We start from the raw sequence: 23,842 nt of genomic DNA, 5'->3' as shown, positions 1-23,842 counted from the left end.
GTGCCATCATAATTTGTCTGCAGCAAGGTTAGTTGACATCAGCTATTTATTGAGTATTGATTTGTTTGCAGGGAAGTTAGGTGATGTTCTGCCAAGCCACTGTTATCACACACTTTCCAGCGCATTTCCCCATCACTTTCCTTATCACAAAAAGTCTGATCTTTTTGGGAAGCTGGTTTGTTGCATAAGACCTCCAAATCCACTTTAGTTGCAGAACCCAAATTTGACAGGATGTGATTGAGTCCTATCTGAAAATAGCAACAGGCTAGAAGCACCCTTTTTCTCATGCAGACATGACCATGAACCAGCACCTAAGAAAGGTTTGTTGCAGACAGGAGTAGTCTTGCCTCTCAGAGGGTGGGTCACCCAAGTGCAGCTCCCAGAGCCAGCCCAAGACATTTAGCTAGCAATTGATGCCCCTACTCCAAGTCATGGTGCATCCTTGAGTAATCCCAAGGGTGGTTACATGCCTTTTTTTTTGGCACCTAAGATGGAAAATCCAACAAGCGCCTGTCCCTCTCCCTGGTAGTAAACATGCAACACCAATTAACCAACAGCGGCTGCTCCATTAGGGCAAATGCAGCACTGCCCCACCAATTTCAGTCTGGCCTCAAGGAGCCGCCACCTGCCTGCCTTCTTACAATCAGTCCAAGGGGTGGCACTAAATGTCAACTTGCTTCTCCTTAGGGGCCCCTCCTGTTCATTCTGCTGACCGAGGCTCTGGGCTTCTGCCCCAGATCCTTGCCTCAAAGTATTACCTTGAAGGCACTACTAAGTGATGGAAACCTGCCCTCTGCGCTTGACACTGGCCCAGTCCTTCCTCGGTCGTGGGGGAGATGCAGCGTCCATGTGTGAGTGAGGTGTGCCGCACACACCTTGCTAAAATATACAAGCTTTCCCTTCACTAGCTGTCAGGACGGATCCCCCTATATGGAAAAAATTGTAGGGTCTTGCAGCAATAATAAATCGACAGATAGGATAAGTCAGGCATGTGCAGTCGCTTTCCATTCAAAAAGAGACGCTTCATCTCAGGGGGAATTAATGCATACTAGTCTACCCGTTCCATTTGAAAGGCTTGGAAGAGCCCGCGAGCCATGGTCTCCCTGTTGAGTGCGCGTGAGTGACAAGCGCGTACAGGCAAGCGCGTGACTCTGCCCCAGCAGCGGCAGCAACGCCGAGGAGCCATCGGCCGCGTTTGCCTGGCAGCCGAAGCAGCCGGCGGCGGCAGGAGGGGATTGGTTACGCATTGCGGCTGGAGAGAGAACCTGGAGCTGCTGCTTGGCGGGAGGGAGAAGCCGGCCGCCTGCTGCCGTTGCCATTCCCTCGCGGGGGGGGGGGGCAGCAAAGGAATCAGTGGCTCGGAGGAGTCTTCAGATTCCCAGCCAGCCACTTTACTACTATGGTAATCTCAGTGCCACTCCGCCTAGAGAGGCCGGGAGCGCAAAGAGCCAAAGTGGGCGGAGTGTAAACCTCTCCGCTGTTGCTACCTATTCATTCAGTCAGTCACCTAAAATGGCTGGAGAGAGGAGAAGGTGGAGGAGGCGGAGGAGGTGAGACGGCGGCAGCAGCCCCTCGGCCACCTCCCCACAGGACAGCGACGAGGGCTCCCGCCTCCTTCGCTGCACAACGGGAGCGCTTTGACCCAGCAAGGGTTTCGCGTTATTATTTGGAAGTTTAACCCTTCCCTTGCGCCTCCCGCTCCTCTTTTTATTTTTTTAATAAATAAATTAAATGCTATACTCCCTCTTTCGAGTCTGTGCCCCCAACCTTTGAGCCATGTCGGCCGGCCAAGACGAGAGCGCTGTCAGGGTCGCTGTCAGGTAAGGCGTTGTTTTTGCTTCGGGTTCAAGGTGCTTCGGGAGGTTCTCTCCGGCAGATTTCTGCTGCCTGCTGTCGCCTCAACGAGAGGTTGGGAAATAGAGGGGAGAGAGGTGAAGATATGGCAGGAGAGCGGGAGAGAGAGGAGTTGGGAATATATGGTAATGAGCGGGGTGGCTCTTGGAGGCAGGCCTGAGAAAGGTCTAAGAAAAGAAAAATGTGGTTCAGTTTGCCGATCTTCGCATTACTTACTCCAGCCCAGTCTCTAATTGAAGCGTTGTTACCAGGTAGCTTGTTCGGCATGAAGCTGCATCATTGCTGACTAACGGCCTGCAATTGCCAGCACAGGAGTGAGGCCGCTGGCCCTCAGAAAAGATTTCGCCGGGCAAGGAGGGTATCGCCATAAAGTGGTGTCGCTATGCGTAGGTCTCGGAAACAAGCGTGGGGATTGGAACTGCTCTTCTTCTCGAAGTACTGAGCACTGGGATGCTGGAAGGATCAGCCTTCCTTGTATCAGCTTCCGCTGCTGGTTTTACCCAGAACAGAGCTCTGCTTGCAGCTGTTGCATGGAGGAATTTGGTTTCCTTCATATACTGCATATTTAATCTCTCGTGTTTAGTGATGCATCAGCTGTGTCCTGCGAAACTAGTGTCTGTGTGTCTGGGGTAAATGAGGGGAGGAAGAATCCAGATTTTGGGCCTGGCTTGTGGCAGTACCAAAAACAGTTGATAGATGTATTCTTTCGAGTGCAGTGTGCTGAATTGCATTCCAGAGACTGCTGTGCTGCGTGGATGCTCCTATTGTTACAGTCCTGGATTGACTAATTGGCTGTAACTGGACTGGCTAGTTGCACTTGCAGAAAGTCCCAGGGAGTGAATTCATTAGTGTTTTGCTATGGATGGAAAATTGCAACATCATTCTGCTGCACTAAAAAATTAATGAAGTGTTTACAATGGAACCTGCATATCGGCTAGGCTTCTGTGGATAGTTTCCCACCCCCTCCCTCAAAATTTGTAAAAGAAGTTTTCCTGTGTTAACCATTTTCCCACTGGAAATCTTCAGATGGATGAAATAAGAGAAACATTTAATTATCAAAGTGCTGCTACTTCAATTATGCATGTGAGTAGAATGTCCAATTTGCTCAAACAGTGCTCTAAGCATGAATGCGGGGTTCCAGGGTTAGTGTCCAGCACCGCCATAGTTGACTGGAGAAGGCAGTGATCTTGAAGGTTCCTGGGTGTCTTATCTAGCTAAGACTCTCTCACACTTTTATTGTCTGTGAGGGACTTCATTATGGTACATTAAACAACCTTTAACTTCACATGTGCAGCATTTGAGAACTAGATGATCTGTACCTAACACCATGATATTTGAGACTTTTAAAAAACAAGTGGTTTATGAATGTTTTAAAATAAACTTTTACCCTCTGCTTGCATCCCTCATTATATGAAACTGTTAATAGAAAAATTAAGTTCAGAACACCATAAATGCGATGTTTGACTAAAAGCTTTCAGAACATTGCAGCAAACATTTCTGTCTCAGCATTTGTGGTGTCATGTCAGCTTGTACAGCTACCATGTTGTCTTGCAGATACTTGCATGACTTTGCAGGCAACTTTCTGATGCAGTACTTTTTCTACAGAAGTACTTTGTTTTCATATAGTGGTAATAGAAGTAACAATATGTTTACAAGACACACAGAGCCTGCCTTTATCTGGGTTTCAATTGTATGAAATAATAATCTAGAGAAATTAATGAAATGAATTTTGCAATTATGTATTCTATCATAGCTGGAACATCATGCTACAAGAGACAGATTTAATTTTCACTGTTGCCCTGCAGAACTGTATCATGTATGTAGCATTCATGAGGCTATACAAACAGCTGATACTGAAGATGCAGAAGTTTTGGTATGATTGGGTTACTGACTTTTGATAATACTTGCATTGGAAGGGAGTTTGCCAGTACTTCAAGTGCATGAAAAGGCAACGCCTAGTGAGCTGTGAGATGAAACTCAGTGAATACTATAAAGGTTTATTTTTTCATAGTGATATGGTGATGTCACATTAATCTTGTCACTGAATGCACGTACATTTGCTTTAGGGCTCACAAAGGGTGATACTGGCTCTGGAATTGGGCAGTAGTCATATAAAGGAAATGCATCATAGTGTTATAGGGTGATGTTTTTGTGTCCTTGAAATCAATAAAATACATTATACCTACTCTGTCACACATGGAACACATGAAGCTGCCTTATAGAAAGTTAAGACCATTGGTCCATCTTGCTCAATATTGGCTCCACTGACTGGGTTTCTCCCAGTCCTACCTGGAGAGAGTCCATACTTACTATTGATTGATGAATATAGTAGGGAAAAATTGTGTTAATTGGCCATAGCTAGAAATGTTTAGCACCCCAATCTTGAATATTGGTGCCAATATATTCAACTGCAATATCCCTTGAATGTCAGCATGCACTGCGACATGGCATGCCCTTCTGTAACAACTTATTCACAGGGAAATAGCACATAATTTGATCCAGCCATTAGGCTGCTGCTTATGCCTTTACATCTTATATCCTGCATACTCAGAAAAAAAATGCTCTTATAGTGGCTTACAAGTTAAAATAAACAATATAGAAGGCAATACAAAACAAATTACTAAAAAAAATTAAAAAAAGGTTTAATCACGTACTCTAGCAAGCAAAACATTTTTTCTAAAAATAGAAGTTTTAGCTGCTCTCTTCAAATTAGTAAGAGAATCGGCTAGAGTCCTCTTCCTAGGGAGGGAATACCAAAAGGAAGATGCCACTACTGAAAAAGTTGAGATCTGGCCAGCCATGCCTAAATTTCAGTAAATAATGGAAATTGTTATCAGCAGATTTTGATGATGATGGACTGCCTTCAAGTCGATTCCGACTTATGGTGACCCTATGAATTCAGAGGGGGCTTACCATTGCCTTCCTTTGAGGCTGAGATGCAGTGACTGGCCCAAGGTCACCCAATGAGCTTGATGGCTGTGTGAGGATTGGGTTGTAGTCCAACACCTTAACCACTACACCACACTGGCAGATTTTAGCATGTGAGTAAGATCACACAGGAAGAGGCAGTCCTTTCAGATAATCTGGTTGTTAGGCAAAATAAGTTTGCAACAATGTGTTGTGTGTGTGAAGAGTACAATGTATATACATTTAAAAAGACAAACATCACAGTGTAGCCTACTATTTCCTATGTTCATATGATAGCCAAGGGTTTTTTATTTGTTTCTCTAATGATGTGATGCCACATAGCAAACTGTTTTTGAATTAAGGAAGGGATTTTTTTTAAAAAAAAGTTTGATATGATTGGGGAAAAGGACTGTCATTCAAATTAAAAGTCTGAGAGTTCTAATGCAAGTTCTAATGTAAGTATAGAATCTTGGAATTATATTAGAAGAAGAAAATCAATTTAATTGTGTGGTAGGCTTATTGCCTTATGCCCTTACCATTGTAAGCAATAACAATATTCTAGCATTCTCAATATAAATTATCGTGATGTAGCAACTGCGCTAGGTCCATGACATAGAATTCTTGTTTTTAAGATGTTTTTAAGATGTTTTTAAAGATGCTTTGCTTTAATATATTTCAGTGTCTGTGTTTATAGTGTTTTTGCTTGCTGCCCTGGGCTCCTGCTGGGAGGAAGAGTGGGATATAAATTTAATTAATAAATAAATGCTCTCTCGGCTGCTACTGCTGCTAGGATTATTTATTTATTATTTATTTATTTATTACATTTCCACTCCGCCTTTCTTTTCATGATTGAAACCCAAGGCAGCTTGCATGTGATTCCCAGGTGGTCTCCCATCCAGGCACTGACCACACCTGCTGGCATTATGTGCCTTCAGACCATAACCTGGGATTGGATCAATATATCTGGGATGCAATTCAAAAAGCTCCTTTGGATATGTCTGTTGTATGTAACAATCAGGAACTTTTAACTCTTGCAGTGGAGGGGAGAGTAGAAACAGTCCCTTCTCATGTTGTATTGCAACATGTTTTTGAAATCTGCAAGTTTCAAAAACATCTTTCCATACATAGAAGGGTATTGCAAGCTTTTTTTAAGTGGGAGGGAACATAATGATGAGGTGAGACAGATCCATGTAGTTAACATTATCCAAGCGGTTCCAATATTCATATACATACCAGAGCTTTATGGGACCATATTACACAAAGACTTGGTTTGTGCACTGCTGTGGATACATGTGAAAGAGTCCTTGGCCACAAAGTTCACTGGATTCACAAAGTTCACTGGATTCTAAGAGGCACTGAAATATATAACTGGATACTTTGATAGAAATGTTGAATCAGAACTGAAATATCACACTTTTGAAGTAGTAAACACAATGGTCCTTTTAATAATTTTTATATCATATTCCAGGGAAGAGAGAGGGGGAATCAAGGGGGAATCAAGATTTAATTTAGCAGGAGTCAACCATTGTTTTTTTAAAACAAACCTCTGCAGCCTAAGTGTCATCAAAAACTGGTTTATTTTTTCTGTATGACCAACCAACATAATATCCACCAAAGCTACCATCTAGATTTTAGAAGCTTGAATAACATTGAAACTGCTTTATTATAATTAACTGAAAACATACTGCCTGAGAATTTGCCTGAGACATAGAGGAAATGGCAAACCTTTTAGCTGAATCTGGTTCATCAGGTCATAATTTAAAGCTACTCTCTTACCTTAGAGAATGACAGCAGTGAATGACTGTTGTTTTGAGAAGTTTGATATTAGTTGCTTAGATTGTTTGCCAAAAACCTTTCAGAGCTTTCATGCTTCACTCAACAGGAATATCTGGTACATCATTCACTACCCCATAATTATGCATAATATTTTAGAATAATTTGTGTGCAAGATGATAGCTTAAGGGTTGCAATAACTGGGAAAGCTGGAGCATTATCCCAGACAATGCTCATGTTAGCACAGTAAGTGTTTTGCATGTAGTGTATTGGAAAAACAGTTTAAAAAAGGTAAAGGTGTCCCTGCACTTATAGTGCGAGCCGTTTCCGACTCTTAGGGTGACGTCTTGTGACATTTACTAGGCAGACCGTATATATGGGGTGGGATTGCCAGTTCCTTCCGCAGTCTTTCTTTACCCCCCAGCATATGCCGGGTACTCATTTTACTGACCACGGATGGATGGAAGGCTGAGTGGACCTCAACCCCTTTTACCGGAGATTCGACTTCCTCCTTCCGTTGGAATCGAACTCCGTCCGTGAGCAGAGGTTCAGCTGCATTACCGCCACTTACCACTCTGCGCCATGGAGGATCTTTGGAAAAACAGTTTACCAAAATTTAAATTGTACATGAGTAGAGCAGTTTAAGTAGAAGAATGATCTTGGGCAAAGTCATCACAGGTACAACAGTGTCCTTACCAATTAAGCTCCGCCCCTTTACTTTAGGGACCACATTTTGGAACTGGTTAAAGAACCAAATTTTGTGAACAACCATAAAAAAAGGTAAATCCTTCATTTGTCTGAGGATTCCCCAACAACAACAACAAAATACTGAATACTGAACTTGGTGTCATCTTGTGAATTCATTCAGCTCCTTTATTTAGTGGCTTCAGTATTGTCTAACCAGGAGTTCAAAAAGAGCCTGAAAGGAGAATATCTGCATGCTGTAACTTGCAGCATAAGGGGCCTTTTGATATGTAGGAGTGTGCAGTTCCAAACATTTTTCTCTTCTGATCTTTTTTAAAAATCCATAAATTCTGATTTTTATGATGAAAAATATACATCTGGCAGTTTTCTATCTTCCCAGCATCGGTTACTCCATTAACAAATATAATTTCTTGTTAACGTTGTAACGGTGTGAAATTTAAGAATTTTAAGCTGATAGCCAGTCATCTGGTAATGAATATCACGAAATGGAAAGATTTTGTTTATGAGAATGAATTACACTCAGTTCATATGTTTTGTTTTACTTTGCAAGGCTGTCTGCTGTTCATTCTTGAACTATTTTTTATCAAATATATGAAAAAATTTTGGGTGAAAAATGACTACTTATCGTTCATCTACAATTTCATCACAGCATTAAAAAAATTTGTTCATTCTGCTGCTTATTCGATAATTCCTACATCTTTCTTGATAATTGTGGCATCCTCCTCCTTCCAGCATAATTTTTGCAAGTAGAAATGATTGTTGTCATTTCTTGACCTGTTGCAATTGGACATCTTAAGTATAGATAGCAAGAAGTAATAATATAAATCACATAGCTGCATGGTGTGTGCTTCATGATTCTCCAGTCATACTGTACAGGTACATAATTTGATACAGATTTTAGTATGCTGACAGTCTTATGATTTTATACCATTAACATGTTTTTATGAATTTCTGCACACAGCCTTGAGACTCTGTGTGTTGAGAAAGGGTTAAAGAACCAAATTTTGTGAACAGCCATAAAAAAAAAATTAAATCCCTTGAGGAAGGCAGTTTTCTAAATCTATAGTTTTCTACATATTTCAGGGGTCTCCCCAAAATGCAAGAAACCCTTCCTGACTTGTTCTTTTTCCTGTGTCCTACTTAGATGTACTACATGCAGTTTTTTATTACCCAATCATGCTTACTCAGAAATAGTGAGGGGCATTGCTTGATAAAATGAGGGATATGGGAGAGAGCTAATCTGGATTCACTATCAAGCTATTGATTTAAAGTGAGAAAATAATATATTCAACATGGAAACAGAGTCAGTCAGTAATAGTCTAAAGGTAAAGTTGCTAATCCTAAACATATTCACTTAGGAGCAAGTTTAGCTGCTGTTAATGGAACTTACATTAATTTAGGATTGCAGCCTTAGTCTTCATGGGATGTTTCTTGGTGAAGCCTGTATATAAAAATATGTCTTTTAATTTTGTGTTTCAACGGAAAGCTTTGTCTCCATTTACCTTAATGTGCATTATCCCTCTAGCTTGCAAATGCCAGCAAGTGCACAAAAATACTGTGCAAGCATATAATGCACAAACTCATTAATGCTTCTCTTAATTCAGATCACAAGATCTTAACTTTATTAATAAGCTGGCTCTTCCCCTGTCAGTGTTTTATATTCTGTCAGAGAAAATGGGTGTTTTTCTAATTATTTTTTCTAACGCTATGTTCCTAAACATCTGTTTTTATCTTACTCAAATGCTGGTGTGCTTTGCCTCTAAGAGCAGAATAACAGCATGGCTGGATATTATGATCTGGAGTTCACAGTCTGGTCAAATGTTTGTTTATCATCGTAAAACATTTATTTCCTGGTGCAGCATGTGGGGCATTTTCATGTGACACTACAATGTCTTTCAGTCTCAACTGAGGCAGATATGACTGAATAATATTATCTGTAATATAGAGAAAAAGCAGATTAATCATTGCTGCTGTTTTGTTCAATTTACAAAGACGGAGGATTCAAATGATGTTTCTTTACCTGAGTGGTATTTATGAACATGCCCTTTGGATCAAAATATTGATCATTCAGTGCAGAAGGGATTTATATACGTAATCCAGCTGGATACCTGACTAAAGCTTTTGTTCAATAGGAATTAAATCTCTCTAGGATCTGGTGCTGAAACAGCAATCTAATTATAATTCTAGACAGTAAGCTTCTTGGTGCAATGAGTTTTAAACATATTTGACACTGACATCCTGGTTGTCTCCTAATGAATTTCCCTGGAGAGTTCTGTATAGCTTCTTCTTGCCCTTCCTTCCTCTAAAAGCAGCAATAATGTCCTGCTGCTTTCCAAGTGTCTCTAAGGCTCAGCACACTGTCAGCAAGAGTCTCTGCCCTTTTCCACCCTCAGGAGGGGTACTGCAATGCTCCCTGATGCTATGCTCACCAGGCTAAAAGATGTGCTTGTGGCAAGCACATTTGTGGATGCTTAGTTAGATCCATGGAGATAATACAGAAGCCATGGTTTTCCTTTGCTACACAGGTTTTTAGCTTGGGTGTGGATGTGTGGTGGTGAGCTGCAGTCTATTTCTGTCATATTCAGCTCATGCCTATATAATCTCAGGATCTGCTGTGGCTGTGAGTTCATGCCATGCTGTCTAGTGTTTGTGACCATCAAGTAATGTGGTTGGACAGGGTCACTGGAAGCAGGTAACATACACATGCAGCTTCTTCATTAACCACAGACTGGTAGCACAATGGGCAATGAATGGGTAGCAAAGGCTTATATAACTCGCATGACCTACAACTCACCTGCAACATATGTTGCAGTGGCAAGGGATCGCACCTCAGAAAAATGCTGTAAATGCTATTAATTCATACTAATTAGGTTTGGTGTCATCTTTTTGCAGTGTAGTCATAGGTTGAACATGCTCATTTTTTCATGTCTCCAGTCTTCAGGATAACTGCATTTTAAAATATTTGCTTCCATTAATTGTATAAAAAGCTGTTGTGGACTCACAGCATGTCTATTTTAATGCAAAATGAATTTGTTCAGTTGCTTGTTGTATTTCTTCAGAAATCTGTTTCCAGAAATTCTGGACATGCTCACAAGACCACCACTTGTGGTGCTACATGCGAGTAGCTTCACATCCCCTCCAAAACATAGGTGAAAAATGTGTGGTTTATTCTTGATATACGTACCAGAGTGAAATACCACCTGTGGGCTATTTTGAGCATGGTCTCTTGGATTTTATATGAGCCTGAAAATACTAGCAGTTTGTTCCAAAATTGGATCAAGTCTGCCTCTTTTATGTCTATGGACCAGTCCCTTGCCCATTGCCTTTTCAGCCCCATCAGCTTTTTCCCTCTGAAGTCCAATAACATTATATACAATCATGAAACAATTCCTTTTCCCCGCCTCTTGCTGCTAAGAGGATGCTTTCAAACATGGCCAGATTTGTTACAGCTTGGTCTTTAATGTTTGTGTGGTTATTAAAGTTGTGCATCTGTTGCCAATGTAGCCACTAGACCTTCTAGTCACCTAGGGCAATGTGGAAGTCGCTTTCTGTCATACCAAAGTTTCTGATCCTATTTTGCTGGTTGATTGCAAATTATAGTATAGTGTAACTATAGTTAAATTTCCCTAACTGTGGTTTGTTCTGGTGTCTGGATTGAATCATAGTGATAGCTTACTTCTTGGTAATAATGTATCAAAAGGGTGCAGGGTGTGGCAAGATGTCAGAGGGTTGATACCTTTCTGTACAGTACTTGGTTGCAGAGATGCATACAAGAACCTTGTTATCAAGCCTATATTCATGAATCTTGTTATCAAATGTTCCAGAATTGGGAATCAAGATTGAGATATTGACTCTAAAAGCTTTCTATTTTTGCCTTTGCACCAGTCTTTAGTGAAAAGATGGGTTTTGTTTTTTGCTCTGACCATAATTATTTAATCCAGTGTGCTTAGCTGTTTACTAGCATTGTAAATGCCCAGTGCTATGCCTTTCTTCTATTTAACTACCTTTGCCCAGCTTCCTAATAGTGGATGCATTCACACTATAGTTAAGTTTTCTGTTATTTTTAAGAAACCTATATATCACTTAATTTCCTGAAAGCTTTATTTAATCATGATCTCTTAAGTAGGTTTGGAGCTTTGGTGCAACAGTTCCATATCTCATCGTGTTACTGCCCACTGCAATGATCATTTTGGAAAAATGGAAACGGACTGCCTTCAAGTCGATCCTGACTTATGGCTACCCTACGAGTAGGGTTTTCATGGTAAGCGGTATTCAGAGGGGGTTTACCATTGCCTCCCTCTGAGGCTAGTCCTCCCCAGCTGGCTAGGGCCTGCTCAGCTTGCCACAGCTGCACAAGCCAGCCCCTTCCTTGTCCGCAACTGCCAGCTCGAGGGCAACTGGACTCCTTGGGACTATGTAGCTTGGCCATGGCTGCACAGGTGGCAGGGCACGTAACCCCTGAGCCACTCACTGTGGGGGTGATCTTTAGCTGGCCCTTTATACCGAGGAGACAGGCGGGGATTTGAACTCACAGACTTTGGACTCTCAGCCAGGCTGTCCTCCCCTCTGTGCTATACCAGCTGTAGGATCATTTTACCCCCCCCTCCCAAAAAAAGATAATGTGGTGGCAACCATCCATAGCCAGTATGGATGAGACATTTGTATTTGTGGCACAAGTTTGTGTGCTATGGGTCAAGGGTAAGTCTCCCAGTATTCCCTACTACAGTCTTCCCCCAACCTGATACCCTGGGATCTTTTGGGTTATATTGGCCCCAGCCAGCATGACCAATTGTCAGGTATGATGGGAGTTGTAGTCCAGAGCCTCTGGAGGGTATCATGTTGGGTAAGGCTGGCCTATTACCTTAAACACAAATACAGGCATACCCCACTTTAACATACGCAATGGGACCGGAGCGTGTATGTAAAGTGAAAATGTACTTAAAGTGAAGCAATTATCTATGCATGTACTGCACTGCAATCGCCACTAGATGGCAGTGGCATCATGCCATTTAGTGTCTGTAATTGCAAAGCATGCCTACGTTAAGCAGGGTATGGTGGCGTATGGAGCATGTACGTTATAGCGAGGCGACGTTAAGTGAAGTGGTGTTAAGCGGGGTATGCCTATATAGATATACAAGGGGGACTAGTTCTGAAGGATAAATCAACTGAACAATGGAAATTTCTTCATGTATAAGCATTCTTTGTGGTCACTTTCAGTAGCGCTTGAATAAATGTGTAGATTGTTTTGCTGTAGACAACTCTGCCTTAGCTGCAGGCATCTAGGTGAGATGCCCTTCAGTATTGATGGGAAAACTTGCTGTTTCTTACACCTTATCTCTGCTTATAGATCTGGCCATTTTCTTAGACTATTTAGTGCTAAAGCATCCTTGTAGTACAGAAAAAGAGAGAGAACTACAGGACTTACTGGAATGATTCAATATTTTCATAACTTAAAAATCTTCTTCTCCCCCCATAACTTTTTTAGTTTTCCTTAATTCACTTTTTAAAAAACCAAACATGCTAGATCCTTAGCATCCCATCTTCTTCCAGGCATTGATGTTAAATGCATTGAATAAAATTCTGAGTTACCACAACATGAATGACTGTGTAATTAGATTTCAAGGATGTCGCTATGGCAATGACATTAAACAAGGAAAGCCTGCATATAGGGAACGGAGCAAAGGGATCTTTAGGGTATGGATGTTTGCAAGGGCTTTTGAAATATCTTAGTTCTATGGAGTGGCCCAGAAGTTAGTTTTCCACTGTGTAATATTTTTACCATCTTACTCCAATTCCATCCCAGTACTTGCTAGAAGTATAGAAATATAGTACTGTAATATTCTGCAGAGTCTCACTGTGAAGACTTCATACCACCATGTTTTGGACTGAACCTGTTGGTCTGTCTCTTGCATATTTAGAAGAAATTGCTGTGTGTGATAAATCAGAAAGGGGAAGCATTGTTTTCTAAAGCAGCAGTGATTGTTGAAATGTATACCAATTGTGTAGCAACAGGAGACGTATAAAATGGCAGGGAAAAGACTTCATTGTGATCTGAAAGCAGTATTGCCAGGTTTATAGAACTGTTCATAAAGTAATTATTTTGTGCCAGGTTTTTTATTGGTGCTAAAGTTTATTATCCAACAACCTGGCAAGTCTTGTAGATGGGGGGGGGCAATATGGGTCACATTTATAAATTTTGTAGCAACTCATGTAATACCTTCTCAGAGGTATAGTGCTACTAACTTATGCATTTGTATGCATATGCATTTGAATTACTTTTGGTGGGAGAGAACTGATCCATGATTGTAATTATTTTATAATGCACGTGGTTAATGTTTAGGTGTGTTATGCATAACAGTTAAAATTATACTTAAAGATTTATTGAGAAAAGTGTTAATAAATTTACCATCTCAGTATGCAAAAGTTTGATTGGGATTTCTTTACAGAATAATTGATACCTTATCTAGTCCTTATTGGATATGAATTGTATGCTTGATTTGAAAGATAATGGGGTGGGGTGGGGCTGTCTCTGCTAATATTAGAATCCAAATTGTAAGGATATTGCTTTGCTTCAATATTATTTCATTTTGGTAGATAAACTGTTAAAAAGAAAAAAGTAGGTATGCTGAATAGATTTAAGGAATATCCCCAAAGTTTGGGAAAAGATCAATTAATTTGTCAGGTATTAGGAAAGATGAATGCTGCTTCATTTAACAAATTAGCTAATTCTGGCATTGTGTGAGGCAAACATGAGCTGCAGTTGAGAATCCCTGAATGGTAACTCCAAAGGTTAGCAGCATAGCAGCACATTTAAAGAATTCATCTTGCTACACTTGAGGGGAAAAAAAAGGAAACTGGATTGATAGAATTCTGCTTTAAGGCATGCTTTAAATACCACAGTGGTTCCCACATTGTGCATGTTTTGATGTTATGGCAAACCATAGATTTGTTCTTAGCTTCTTTATCATGGTTTGTTTGGAGCAAAACAAACCATGGTCCCAAGTTTGGATGTGATGCTAAATCAGGGATAATTGTTAGTTTCTCCCCTGCACTAGCAGGGAGGAGTGAAGACAGCACAACTGGCACATTTGTATTACTCATTAACTATGTTTTACCATCATGTGTGAATGCTCCCTATATGAGGTAGAGCCTTTAGTTACTTTCAGTGTTACTTAAATGGCTCAGGAGGCAAAGCACCAATTTATCTTCATTACACAGCCAAGGAGGCACATATTGTTGTTTTCTTAATTTAGGCAACTCCAGTATGAGAAGAAAGGTTGTTAACAAATGTTGGAAACACAATAGTGTTGGAGCATACTTTACTTCTCAGGGAAGAGAATTCCACAGAACTGTTGCCAAAATTGGCAAGCATGTGTCCGAGTCATAGCATGCCTTACTACAGGGGTGTGGGGCTCCATCAGTAGATCTTCATCCACAGATCTAAGTTACTGGGGTGGGATGTCAGGGGAAAAATGGTTTCTTGGATAACCTGGTTAAGATGGGGCATTATACACCAGTAGTAAATCCTTGAATCTAGCTCAGTAGCAAATTGGCAGCCAGTGTAACACTTTCAACAGAGCTGTCGCATGTCGTTGCCCGAGAAAGCAATCGTGCAGTGGCATTGATTGATTGATTGATTGTATTTATATACCGCCCCATAGCTGAAGCTCTCTGGGCAGTTTACAATTTCGCACTAGCTACGGCTTCCAGACCAAATTCAAGGACAGACCCATATAAAGTGAATCACTGTAATCAAGTCTAGAAGTTGCCAATGTGTAGATCACTGTTGCCAAACTAACCTTGTCCAGGAACGGTTGTAGCTGGCATACCAGTTGAAGCTGGTGAAAGGTACTTCTCAATACTAAAGTTATTTGGGTTTCCAGTGAGAGTGCTAGATCAAGGAATACACCCAACGCCATCCAGAACAAGCAACTGACTGGGAAGCACTTACCCAAAGGGTCTCCATCTTGTTGGGATTCAGTTTCAGTTTATTGGCTCTCATCCAGACCATTACTGAGTCCAGGCACTGCTTCAAGACACTTGCCTGTCTCTTAAATTAGGTATGCTTACTTTAAACCTACTTTAAATCTACTTTGTAGATGAAATATTAGTCTGACTGTCTTTCCAAAATGTGCACTATTAATAATTAGACCAGGAAGTAAACCTATTCAGCATGCTTGTGTTTGTGTGTGGCTATCAATTATGAAAGCTTTTGAGCTTCATGTGATTTCCTGAAAAGTGTTGAGCCAATAGAAGACATTAAATATAGAAGTTGTGGAATAAGCTCTTTGAGGCATGAGCCTGTGTCATCAGATGGATGAAAGGCTAGTCTGATAATGCAACATGAACGTTCCCACAAGGCTATTCTGTTTCCCTGGATCTTTGTACCAGGAGCTGCCTCCATATTGCATGGCACAGAGGGTTTAACACTTGTCACCAACATACCACATTTAAACATTTTTTCAATTGACATGAAAGTAAATAAAAACTAAAGTCTACTTTACTCATTTTGTACATCTTGAACACTAATGTCCCAAGATCTTTCTTGAGAAAATGTCTTTAAGGTGGTGTCATTCATCCATTTTCATTGGTGATCACTTGTGACCGAGTAAGATTGTCTTCCAAAATAAAGTCTTTAACAGTAGGTCCATAAGTGACTGTGGTGGCCAATCCTAGATCCACACAGCCTCCCACAGTGAGGACATAGGTTTCCAGATGGAAGACGGTTGCGATGAGGATTTGTTTGGCATGCCTTCCCCTTGGCTTGTTTGTTAATTTCGCCCTGTATTCGTGCTTCTTCAAAGTGCATAGCACCTTTGATAATAGCTGACCTCCATTTGGGACGCTCATGGGCCAAGACTTCCCAGTTCTTGATGCTCATGTTACATTTTTTTTGGTTATTTTTAAGAACATCTTTAAACCTCTGTTGCTGTCCACTGATATTCTGTTTTCCAGCCTTAAGTTGGGAGTAGAGTAGCTGCTTTGGAAGATGGTGATCAGGCATTCGAACAACATGGCTGGTCCAGCAAAGTTGATGTTGGAGGATCATTGTTTCAACACTGGTGGTCTTTGCTTCTTCCAATATGCTAATATTAGTCCACCTATCTTCCCAAGTAATTTGCAGAATTTTCCAGAGGCAGCGTTGGTGGAATCTTTGGGGAAGTTGGCGTTTATAGATGGTCCATGTTTCACAGGTGTACAGTAAGGTTGGTAGTACAATGGCTTTGTAAATAAGCATTTTGGTTTCCCTGCGAATATCCCGATCCTTGAACACTCACTCGGAAGAATGTGGCACTCGCAGAGCTCAGACGATGTTGAATTTCAGTGTCAATGTCAGCTTTTACAGAGAAATGGCTGCCAAGATAAGAAAAGTGATCAACATTCTCCAGTATTGCATCATTAAGCTGGATTGATGGTGCTACAGAGGAACTAGTTCGCACCTGCTGATGAAGCACTTCTGTTTTTTTTATATTAAGTGAGAGGCCAAGCTTTCCATATGCTTCTGCAAAGACATTTAGGATAGTTTGAAGATCTTCCTCTGAACGTGCGGAGACATTATTATCGGCATATTGAAGTTCTGCAACAGAGGTTGTAATTACCTTACTTTTTGCTTTCAGCCTACTGAGATTAAAAAGCTTTCCATCTGTTCGATATGTGATTTCCACACCAGTGGGAAGTTTCCCCTCAACAAGGTGTAGAATCATGGCAATGAAAATTGCAAATAAGGTAGGAGCAAGGACACATCCCTGTTTTATACCTAAACCCACTCTGAATGGATCACTTTGAGAGCCATTGTTATCCAAAATTGTCGCTGTCATGTTGTTATGGAGGAGTCGCAAAATATTCACATATTTATCAGGGTATCCAATTTTCAGAAGGATGGTCCAGAGAGCAGTCTGATTTACAGTATCAAAGGCCTTAGTCAGATCCATAAACGCCATATAGAGAGGTTTTGCTCCCTGCGTTTTTCTTGAAGCTGTCGTGCAGTGAAGATCATGTCCACTGTCCCCCTGGAAGGGCGGAAACCCTTTTGAGATTTGGGGAGGATGTCTTCTGAGATAGGTAGGAGGCGATTTGTGAGGATCCTTGCAAGGATATTACCTGCAGTAGCAAGAAGAGAGATACGTCGATAGTTCCCACAATCTATTCTACCCTTCTCAAAAAGAGTGATAGTTATGGCATCCCTAAGGTCTTCCGGGATCTCCTCCCTCATCCAGATCTTTTCAATGAGCTTATGAAGTTGTTGTGTAAGTTCAGGCCCACCTTCTTTAAAGACTTCAGCAGGAATCATGTCAGGTCCACCTGCTTTGTTATTCTTCATTTGTTTGATAGCTTTACTGACTTCATCCAGATTTGGGGATACTGCAAGTTTGTCTCTGGTTTGTTGTTGAGGAATTTGTGAGAAGACCTCATCAGCCACGATAGAGTTACAATTAAAGAGGTTGTGGTAATGCTTTTTCCAGTGCAGTGCAATAGATTCTTTATCCTTAAGAAGTTTGGTACCATCCTTTGAGTGTAAGGGATTCATACCATGTTTTGTTGGTCCATAGCCTTTGTGGCATTAAAAAAGTTCGGTATATCATGAGCATCTGCAAAATGCTGGCTTTCTTGAGCTTTCTTTGTCCACCAGGCATTCTTAAATTCTCTAGTTCTTCATTGGACCTCAGCCTTTGTACTGTTACAGATTTTCTTCTTAGCAGTATAGTCAATGTCGTTCTGCCATATGTGGAAGGCCTTCCTTTTCTTGTTGATGATACGTTCAATCTCAGTATCATTCTCATCAAACCAGTCCTGTTGGTTCTTAGTTTGGTATCCAATAGTTTGTTCACATGCTGCGATAATGCAAGTCTTCAGTTTAATCCAGTGTTCCTTGACGTTTTCAGGGATTTCCATCTGTAGATGTTTCTTAAACGTTGTTTGAAAACAAGCTCACTTAATAGAATCTTGAAGGGCATGGGTGTTCATTTTATGCTTTGGTTTTCTTCCTTGGAGCCTACATTGAGGAACAATATAATAGTGGATCAAATTAATTGGTGATCTGTCTAGCAATCACCAGCACTCATCATGGCCCTAGTACAGACAATTGCTTAATCTAGGAGATGCCAGTGTTTTGACTGAGGGTGCTTCTATCATGTTTTAAATTTATTTTTCTGGTGAAAGAGCATGTTTGTAATAACAAGAGACCATCTTGGCTGTAAGACTCTCTCCCTGCTTGCTGGCCTCTTTCCACCTGACATGGAAGGGTAGGGCCTTGACTGACTGCAGCTGTAAAAGGTACAACCCACTTCTTCCCCAAAGAGCTCAAGGTGGCATACATGGTTCTTTCCCTCCCCATATAATCCTCACAACAACCCTGTGAGCTAGGACAACGGGAGAGAGGGAGAAGTTGCACAACCGGGCAAATAGCTTTGCACTTTGGGCACAGAAAGATGAATAGGATTCGCGAATGCTGGGCTTCGAGCCGGGCTGGAGTTGAGGATAGGCTGGGGCTGCAGCCTTTCGGCGGGCCTGGGAGACACTGCGTTGCTGCGATGCAGCTGCCGTTATTCTACCATTCGACCTCTGTCTGCTTCGCCTTGATATCGGCCGTGTTTACATCTTAGTGCCATCATTTTTGGCTTCCCTGAAGAGAACTTCCCTGTCAGTTGCAACTTCAAGGGATCTGTTTGCTGTGTCCCACTCTCCGTTGAATATACTGGATGCTGGATGCTGAGATCAAGAGGGGGTGCCATTTTTTGGTCCTGCAAATGGACTACCACCCACACCGTTTTTGTGCTGGGGTGTGAAAACTTATACCAGGAGTTTCCATTTGAAGGCGCACTTTTTTGGACTGTACAGAGGAGAAGCCGTATTGTAACTGAGTTGGTTTTTATGTTATTGTTTAGCTTTATTGCTTAGTTTTTTGATGTTTTTGATGTTTTATATGTTTTGCTTTGTATGTCGCTCAGAGTGGCTGGATAACCGGCCAGATGAGTGACTAATAAATTCAATATATAAATAAATATGCTCTGCACATTTAGTCAGAAGTAGAATTCCATTCAGGTTGCTGTTGCCAACTCCTTTCTCAATGTTTTCTGGCCATAAATCAAAATCACGCCCAACTCTTGCATTGAAATCGCCCAGGAGGATAATTTTATCCTCCTTAGGTATCTTTGATAAGATGGTGTCCAGCTGGGTGTAAAATATTTCCTTGATGTCTTCATCAGCATCTAATGTTGGTGCATAAGCACTTATAATAGTTGCCTGCTGGTTTTTGACAAGTTTTAACCGGAGAGTTGAGAGCCGTTCTTTAATGCAAATAGGAACTTCTGACAAGAGCTTCACAAGATCATTTTTAATAGCAAAGCCAACTCCATGTGTTCTTCATTCTTGTTCAGGCAGTCCTTTCCAGAAGAAGGTATATCCTCCTTTTTCTTCCTTCAATTGTTCTCCTCCTGCTCTTTGAGTTTCATGGAGTTCTGCTATGTTGATATTAAAATGTCTCAACTCCCTTGCGATGATGGCAGTCGTGCGTTCAGGATGTTCGCTATCTGCGTTGTCCAGCAATGCCCGTATGTTCCATGTTCCAAAATTCAATTGTGTTTTGCAACCGCTAAGTGGTGACCCCACTGGACATGGTGATCCAGTCAGGGAGAGATTAGGCAGACTATGTTTAGGGCACCTTTTCTAGCTCCCTCCCCATATGGGGTGAGCAGAGTGGATCCTGAATAGGACTGCTCAGTCATGGATACAGCTCCCGAACTACTCAACTGCCTCGGTCCTTGATTCAGGACAGCTGAAACTGTAACCACTACCCATGTGCTGGTTTATGACCAGGGGCTTCCGGATTTCACGTTCCTGCCCCCGTTGCCATTTTATTTTATTTATTATTTAATTTATAATCCGCCCTTCCTCTAAGCAGGAGCCCTGGGACTTTTGTTTTGGAAGATGCCTGTGCATGAATTTGTTTTACATGGGGAGTTCAGCGCACAACGATCAACACACAACCTTGACAGAAAAAGGCTTTGGTCCAATGGCATGGATACCATGATGATTGGAAATGTTTTATCTGCTGCAGACTTAATTCGCCTTCACAGCCATTGTAACATACACATTGTTATCCTCCGCCTATTCTGCCATTGAGGACATTCTTGGATCATTCTTTGTCTGGTTCCTCTCCCTTGACCTTACCTCCATGGGTGACCCTGCTGGGAGTACATGACTCCCGATGGCATAACTTATAGGGTTCATTGGAACACTCAAACCCACTCACCACCACAAGGTGACGATCCAGCGAGTGAGTTAAGGTGGTGTGGGGGAACTCTAAAACCATACCTGAGAACCATGGAGGAGAGAATATTCAGTTACTATATTTTGGATCCGGGGCACGTTAAATAATCTTCATTGAAACATATTCTTGGGTATTCTTCAAGATTTAAATGGAAAGGTTGGTGGGAAGGAAGCAGTGTTTTCTAAGGGCATGTGTTATGTGTGATTATATCTGATAGTATACATAGATAAAGGTGATCCTATGGAATAATTGTTTGTGGGCTGAACAAGGGAAGCAGCTGCAGCTGCCCTTCTGCTGCCTCCCCTGACCAGAGTCCCCCTTTTTAAACTCAAGGAAGCTTTTGCAAGAGGGTTTTTTTTTCTTTATCTTGTACATTGTGGGTTGAAGTATGGGGTGAGCAGAGCTTGGAAAAGTTACTTTTTTGAACTACAACTCCCATCAGCCCAATCTAGTGGCCATGCTGGCTGGGGCTGATGGGAGTTGTAGTTCAAAAAAGCAACTTTTCCAAGCTCTGGTGAGCCACCTGTCTAATCCATACTGGATGGAATGCCATTTGCACTTATGTCTGACTGAGTTAGGAAGCCTATCCATCATGAACAATTTCAATTAGAATTGACAGTGGGTTTTGTTTGCTAAAGATTTCAGAGTAAAGTGGGTATCAATGGGATAAGGTGCATACAAATAAGGATGTCTGGTTTGCTCTTCCAAACCATAATTAGCAGAGGAGGGAGATGTAATCCTACTGTAATGATATTATGTTATTTTATGTAAGCTGCCTGGATCAAGAGTCAGGATAAAAATAAAACCAAATAAATAGATTGGTAGCAGGAGGTTGGGTGCATATATAGCTACAAGCTGTTTTTGATGTATGGGGCAGTTGGGTTTGTGTGCAGAGTCCCCAAACCTTTCATTTGCTAGTTGTGTTTTAATTCCAGATTTTGCCTGCAGTTCCCCCCCCCCCAAATAAAAGTCTGTAGCAGGACAGGGAAAGGCCTCAGCCTGAGCCCTTAGAGAGCCACTACCAGGTGGGAGAAATAATAATGGACTAGATCAGCCTTTGCCAGGTGATCTCCAGATTTTTTAGACTAAAACTACCGTAATCCCTAGTAATTGCTATCAGGGCTGATGGGAGTTGTAGTCCAAAACATCTGGAGGCCTAGGGAACTCTGCTAGATGGACCAATAGCCTGACTCAGTATAAGTTAGTTTCATATAGTCATAAGATTACAGTGCTAAAGATTACTTCTTGGATTCCAAAGTGGCAGAGAAATTCTTTCCTTACTCTATTAGTGGTGTTTGGTCATGTATTGGGGAGACTCATTGTGTCACCCTCTTACTTTAGTTTTTTATAAACCTTATTTATATGCTTATGCCTCTTATGTTTCATCTCGAGGAATCTCTCTTAAGTTCACTAAATGAATATTTCAGACTCCTTTTTTCTTTGTTCTTTTGTTTTGTTTTTACTTCTCAGCTGCACAGTCTTGTTTATACAAGTGTCAAATTATAGATGTAGGATTTCAGGCTTTTAAGATGAGGCTGACTGAGTATTCCTAACAAATTTGTAAATGAGAGAGAGAGAGAGAGAGAGAGAGAGAGAGAGAGAGAGAATACAAAATAAAAATGGGAGTGACTGAGATAAATTTTTTTAGATGATAGAATTAGAATGAACACAAGCTTGATAATTTGGATGGAAGCAATAAGATGGCATTCTATTTTAGACAAATATATTGCAGGGGGAGAGAAAACAGAGTGGGGTTTTATTAGCCAGTAGCAAAGCTGAGAAGGATTTTTGATCATGTACAGATCACAAGTAAGCAGTGTGATGCTCTTTTCAAGAAAGACAGGAAAATGATATGTTTATGATGCAGGGATACAGGCATTCCTTGGCTATCAGGTGAGAGGGTTTACTCAAGGTAAAACATTTGGGCCTATGTGGGGGTAGGGAACTTAATTTGGCCTGGCACGGGTCCTAATTTGGCCCATGCGGCTCTGTCCCCCAAACCATATTCACCTGCTCCACACCTGACATATGGAATAGTTGGGAGCTTAAAGTGAGCTCCTGGTTGTTCCTTTGCAAATAGGTCTTAGTGAGCCTCACTGTGATTAGCTGCACTAGGGAATTCCCCATCAGGGAAGTGTGCTTTCAAAGGGGCTTGCTAAGAAGCCTGCTTGCAAGTGCTTTTAACAAGCCCCTTTGTAGTTGTCACTTTACATAATGGCATCAGGTGATAGGTGGGCACCACATGCCAAAATGACCCATTGGATGGGGGAGGCTGGGATCTACCCTACCTGCTAGAAAATACTCCCCACCCCTGGTCTACATCATAGGAGAAAGACTTAAAGGAAAACTCTGCCCTATGCTGGTATCTTGTGAGATGATATGCTGATACTTACCAGTGGGTCACAAAAGCCATGTACAAGCTTCACTGGTTGCTGGAATATAGTTAATGCCAACCCTCCATGAACAACAACACCTTAATTATTCTCTTACATGCTTCCCTTCTTTTCCTATGGAGCTTATCTTCCCCCATTCTCAGAATAGCCCTTTGAGGTAGGTTAGGCTGAATGGTACCAGTTAGCCCAAGGGTACCAGTAAACGTCACGGCTGAGTGGCAATTTGAACTCTCCAGTCCTAACCTGACATTCAAAACTAGTGTTCCCCACCTGGTATCCTCCAATGTTGTTGAACTCTCACTCCCATCAGCCCCAGCCAGCAGTGCAAAAGCTCAGAGATGATGGGAGCTGTAGTCCAAACTGGGTTAGGGAAGGCTACTCTGAGCATCACATGACACTGACAGTACATCTTTTGACGTCTTGATCATTTTTATTGCTTTGCACTGTTTTATAATCTAATATTAACTTGGATCAGGCAGAGAGCTACTATAATTTCCTTTGCGGTATGTTGCTGAAGGTAGACTTCTGAAAAGCTAGATACACACACACACAGGGACAGACAGACGGAGCAGCAGTAAGGCTGATAAGCAAGACTCTGGGATCGGATATTACCTCTTTGTATGACAGAGCTGGAGTAGAGACTGACCGGCAGAGCACTGAACTGGTTGCAAATGTGTGAATAAGGGGGAAATTGTTTCACAAGTTATACCAAAAAAACTGTAATGTGAAACATGTCATGTTAGCTATATTAAGAAAACCAACTATCTCCCCTCTTCCTTATCACATTTTGAACATATAGGTACAAAATATATTCCTAGTGTGTGTTTTGATCGAAATAAACCTGCATCCTTTGTATTTATCCCCGATGGCTAATCTATGCATTAAGGCTATTGCACATTGAGTACTCTAAATTGCTCTATATATCATTGTAAAGGAAAAA

General features: G+C 41.4%; 1 protein-coding gene across 7 annotated transcripts in view; it reads left to right on the top strand.

Annotated features, from left to right (window-relative positions):
* Window positions 1-1,168: 1,168 nt before the first annotated feature.
* KIF21A (kinesin family member 21A) overlaps window positions 1,169-23,842 on the top strand; it is a 139,545-nt gene continuing 116,871 nt past the window's right edge. For all 7 annotated transcript variants that reach the window (XM_061640322.1, XM_061640323.1, XM_061640320.1 and 4 more), the window contains exon 1: window positions 1,169-1,820. In XM_061640322.1, coding sequence (XP_061496306.1) covers window positions 1,777-1,820 — 44 coding nt within the window. In that variant the 5' untranslated portion in view covers window positions 1,169-1,776. The remainder of the gene's footprint in view (window positions 1,821-23,842) is intronic.

This window comes from Rhineura floridana, chromosome 8, assembly GCF_030035675.1.
Source record: "Rhineura floridana isolate rRhiFlo1 chromosome 8, rRhiFlo1.hap2, whole genome shotgun sequence".
Classification (NCBI taxonomy): Eukaryota; Metazoa; Chordata; class Lepidosauria; order Squamata; family Rhineuridae; genus Rhineura; species Rhineura floridana.
The sequence above is the reverse complement of the archived record's forward strand: the minus strand, read 5'-3'. Positions and strand labels throughout refer to the sequence as shown.